This window comes from Leptopilina heterotoma, unplaced genomic scaffold, assembly GCF_015476425.1.
Source record: "Leptopilina heterotoma isolate Lh14 unplaced genomic scaffold, ASM1547642v1 Lhet_17, whole genome shotgun sequence".
NCBI lineage: Eukaryota > Metazoa > Arthropoda > Insecta > Hymenoptera > Figitidae > Leptopilina > Leptopilina heterotoma.
Window position 1 is genome coordinate 3,236,450 of NW_025110886.1, and position 5,187 is coordinate 3,241,636.

The window sequence follows — 5,187 nt, forward strand, 5'->3', positions numbered from 1 at the left end:
CCTTGCCCTCTCTACTTCTTTCTTGTAAGAATCGCGAGCGGTATGATATTCATCCCATGCTCGCTGATGCCTACGTTTCTTGGCTTTATTAAAAAGCTTTCTTACTGTTTTCCTATGTTCCTCCAAACGGGGGGTCCACCATTTACTACCCCCATTGAAGCCTATTTTCTTAAATACACAGTTTCTTTCAAAGAAGCAGATAATAGAATCTCGCAGATATTCCGCTGCAAGATCCAACTCCTCCCGCGTTCCATACGAAGTGGGGAAGGAGGCCTTGAGGTCTTGAATATATGATGCCCAGTCAGTACTCCTAGGATTACGTCCCCACTCCTGTTCCCGATCCTAGTGATACTAATACATACCTCTATCAGGATATCATCGTAAGTCGTATTGGATACACCATTTTGAATTTTTCAAATCCAACATCAGATTCGTATTCGGCGACCTCGAAAATCTTCACGGAGTAGCAAGATTCAATCGATTTCATTCGTTTAAATATATTTTGTCCGCCATATTGAATCCGCCATATTGAATTTTTATAAACTAACATCATATTTATAATCAGCGACCCGGAAAACCCCGGAGTAACGAATTTTAAGTAAATGCGAGGAATTTTTAAAAATTTCGTCCGCCATATTGGATCCGTCATTTTGAATTTTGAAAATCTGATGTCAGATTCGTAATCAGCGACCCCAAAACCCCCGAGTAACAAGTTTCAAGGAAATCTGAACAAAGGGCTTAGGGGGTTAAGTGTGCAAAAACTGCCCCCGCATCTATTTTTCTCAAATTTGGCCCATATATTACTATCCATATGACTATAACTTTCTGCAATTTTGAACTCAAAATTCGCTTTTTTGGGGGAGTTATGGAGGGGGAAAGCAAAATCAAAAAACTTATTTTTCTCGAAAACTACTGAACCGATTTTAATGAAATTTTAAGAGGTTGTAGATATAGATAAGACGATTTTAGAAAAAAAAAATCAAAACTTTTTTTTCAAAAAAAATTTTTGAAAAAAATTTTTGAAATTTTCAAAATTTTTTTTAGGGTTATTTTTTGAAGTGACCACTTTCTCTTTTGTTGTAAAAAGTACCTTATAATGTCCCCTTTAACATATATTTTTTCCAAATTTTTTAAAAATATAGTTTTTGAGTAAAATGTCAAAAACCATGGTCATGCTATTTGCCACGTACGGTAATGCACATATATACATATGGGCAATTTCATGTGATAGGGTATAGCCAAATAAGTATGGAAAAAGTGACCCGAATATATTTTTCCCATTCATTCCTACCCACTTAAAAATAACTTTTTGAAATTTTTAACTCAAAATTTTGAGTTTTTTGGAACTTATGGAGAGGAAAAAAATCGAAAAACGCATTATTCTCAAAAACTACTGTATGCATTTTAATCAGCTTTGAATATGTTGAAAAGACAATTAAAGAGATTCCAAAAAAAAATTTCAAATTTTTTTTTCAAAAAATTTTTAAAATCTTTTTTTTTTGAAAATTTTAAAATGAAAATTTTTTGAAATTTTCAAAAAAAAAATTTTCTAGTTCTATTAAAGTGACATTTTTATGTATTTTCTCATTTCATTCTCTTATGTGATCTACTTAATAAACAAATTTTGTCCGACATGATTTTAGGGTGTGTCACGGTTGTGGGGATCAACCTTTAGGTTGAATGCGTAATGCGCATGTCTGTGGGGAGAATAAGCGAGAACCGCGAGAACAGAGAATATGAGTTTCAGATTGGTTTTGAGAGTAGAGTACTGAGCAGTAAATTGTCTCTTGTGATAAAATAAATTAGTCGAGTGTGATATTAAATAAATATTGAATATTTATTTCAACCAGAACCCTTCGGGATTACAACACATTTGGCTTGTGGAGAAGCCTCTACATAAATTATATAAATATATATCATAATCTCCATAGTGGTGACCCGCGACTTGAGTCTCGAAGTTCAAAAGGAAAAAAAATTTTTTTCGCCCTGGGTCTACGAAGCATCACCTGGAATAGTTGGGAAAATAACTTTCGTTCAACGGAGAAGAATTTCTCTATCTCCAGCCGTAAAAATTCGAAAGATATTATCTTTTTTCCAACTTTGATGAGTCACATAACCTCACTTCCGGCACATGTGCTCGACCATTAAGACGAAATCCACTCGTATCTCGACAATCGAGCATCTTTTTCACTATAAGGACATCTCTGCAAATATAAAAAAAATATTTCCACCAATTTCGACGAAATATTTTTTACCAAATTCAGAAATCTGGCCGATTTTGGACTTCAAAATTCAGCACATGTCATACTGCCTAATCAACTACGTACATCAGATCTTCTCAAGGGGTTTGCTGCTACCAGAAAGGACCAGTTCGAGGAAAAGATTCACCTTCCGCATCCTGTGGTGTTAAGCAGCCCTACATTTTTTTTGAGCGCAGATCTTCGTACGTGGGTGAACATTGTTCACCCACGCTAGGTCAGTATAACCATCTATTTCTTTGTTTAAAAAAAAAAAAATAAATAAAACCTTGAAATAAGGTTCAGCTTGTGATCCGTTTATTTTTTTCTATTTACTGGAAAATCATGAGCGTCTTTGGAGCGTGAGCGGAAATCTTCTGGCGTCTTCGCACAAAGAGTCATTTCCGGCTTCATTCATCAACAGCACAACCGACGAGTGCTAAAAATCCAATCGAGCCAACCTGCACCGTTTCTGCCAGACTCCTCGACTTCGTGCTTCCTGGAAATCGACCGTACTTACCGGAAGTTTTGGCAGTTCTCCCACCGTTGGACCACACCGCAGCAATCTTCGAAAAAACTTAGTAAAATAATTTTTTTTCTCTTCTTTAAAAAAATATTTTCTTTTTTTTCTCTTATTTTAAAGTAAAAAAATCTTTCTTTTTTTTTCGTTAACTTAAATAACAAATTTTTAGTTATATTTTAACAAATTAAATTTCTAAATTTTCATTTAATTGATTTTTATTACGTGAGAAAACAAAATGTTCTCCTTCTTTTTATCTTAAGAGGTGAAACTTTTAAACGTTATTTTTACAAGAGAATCACGAATTTTTCTTTCGTCGCTTTTCACCACATTAAAAACAATAAACATTTTAATTTTGGCACGTTAAATGCCCTATTGTCTTTAAACGCTTTCTTACGAGCTCGTGACATTAAGATTTTTTTCTTGTCTTATCCAATGATACGCGCGGTGTTGGGAGTTAATCTGCATATATTTTTTTTTACTTGCGTCAATAAATATAACATTTATATCGTGATCAAGTAAATTTTAGTTGCATATCTTTCTATGCAAAATAAAAAGAAGAGTTCTTTTTTTTCCTTCTTTATCTTCTTTCGTTTGATGTTTATCGTTAGGAGAGGCTGATCGTTTGGAATTTTTTTTTCTCTTCTCTCGTTTTTTGACATTTTGCGTCTGCGGTGTTGAGCTTCGGGTCATTATTGTCGTTATTAATTTTTTTTTTCTTCGTAACTTATATTGTCAACACTTTGTTGAATTTAAGAGTCGAAATGACTGAGTCCGACGGCGAAAACGAGAATGGCGAGATAAAGGTGGAGCCGGAAGAGGCGATTAGAGCCTTGCAGGACGAATTAACACGAGTTAACGCGAATCTTCTAATATTGCAGGATAATCCACGCATCGAACCCATTCGTGCACCTAGACTACCTCGTTTTATAACTCATGACCCCGCATTATGGTTTATACAAATTGAAGCTGCATTCAACAGCGCTCGCATCACTTCCGAGGGAACCAGAGCAGAATATCTTATTGCTGAACTTGACCCTGAAATCTTATTATGCGCTCGCGATATTATCATAACTACACCGCGTCCTGCGAACATTTTTTCAAAAATCAAGCAAAGAATTTTAGCTGCTTATTCAGTTTCTTCCAAGGCTCGTTTGCGTCAACTTTTGAAGGGAGATTTTCCTTCTGACGGAAAACCTTCATTAATCCTTACTCGTCTGAGAAGTTTGGGGGGCGCACAATGCAACGAGGAAGTGATAAAGTCAGTTTTCTTAGATCAGCTGCCGGTCAGTACCAAATCCATTTTAGCTGTTTCTCGAGTCACCGACCTGCAGGACTTAGCCGATTTGGCTGACAAGGTTTATGAGACTACGAATGCTTCATACACTTGTTCTACTTCTACATCAGAGAAACAAACACCTCAACCTAGATCGTCTTCTTCCTCTCGGAATTTTGAATCTCAACTCGAAAGTATAATGAAACGCGTAAATGCTATCGATGCAAAAATGTCGAAAAATAATAAAAAGCGATCCTATGATCGGTCTCGCTCGAAATCGCGGACGGAATCCGGATTCGGAAAACTCTAAATCCCAGGAATGTTGGTATCATAGAAAGTTCGCGGAAGCGGCAAAACATTGTAAAGAACCTTGCTCTTACCATGCAAAGGGGAAGAATTCGGGAAATTGCCGCGTCGAGACTATCGGATCAAACTCAGCTTCTAAACGTCTTCACATACGCGACCGTGTTTCCGGCTTGCTTTTTCTTATAGATACCGGTTCGGATGTTTCTCTGATACCGGCTGAAAAAAATTCAAAAGGTAAACCTTCCGAAGTGGTTTTATACGCCGCTAATAATTCGCGCATCTCTACATTCGGTGAAAAACGCATGACTCTCGATCTCGGAATTAAACGCGACTTAAGTTGGAATTTTTGTGTTGCATCAGTTCCGCACCCCATCATAGGTGCTGATCTTTTGGCTCATTTCAATCTCGCTGTTGATCTTCGTCAACGTTGTCTTGTCGATTCGCTCACTCGATTACAATCCAACATGATATTTCGAAACGTTAGTTCGCTCAGCGTAAAGTCAATCGACAGTTCGTCACCGTTTTCAAATATTTTAGCATCGTACCCGGAAATTACTGCAACGTCGCAATCACCTATCGCAACAACGCGTAACGTATTCCATCATATCATCACCAAGGGTCCTCCTTTGGCTGAACGCGCTCGTCGTTTGGCTCCACATCGACTTCAAGAAGCAAAAGAGCAATTTAGAATGTGGGTCGCACAGGGCGTTTGTCGGCCTTCCAGTGGTTCTTGGGCCGCTCCGATCCATTTAGCTCCAAAAAAGGGAGGGGGATTTCGCGTCTGTGGCGATTTTCGGCGTTTGAATTCCGTGACTGTTCCTGATCGCTATCCGGTTCCGCATATCCAT

At 37.4% G+C, this 5,187-nt stretch overlaps 1 protein-coding gene across 1 annotated transcript; it reads left to right on the forward strand.

Annotated features, from left to right (window-relative positions):
• The first annotated feature begins 3,521 nt into the window (after positions 1 to 3,521).
• Positions 3,522 to 4,343, forward strand: LOC122499611. Its single transcript, XM_043608058.1, has one exon. The coding sequence runs from the start codon at positions 3,522 to 3,524 to the stop codon at positions 4,341 to 4,343; it is 822 nt and encodes a 273-aa protein (XP_043463993.1).
• The last annotated feature ends 844 nt before the right edge of the window (positions 4,344 to 5,187 follow it).

What these genes read in the sequence shown, in the direction of transcription:
- LOC122499611 (XM_043608058.1), top strand. Translation starts at nt 3,522, where the DNA reads ATGACTGAGTCCGACGGCGAAAACGAGAATGGCGAGATAAAGGTGGAG.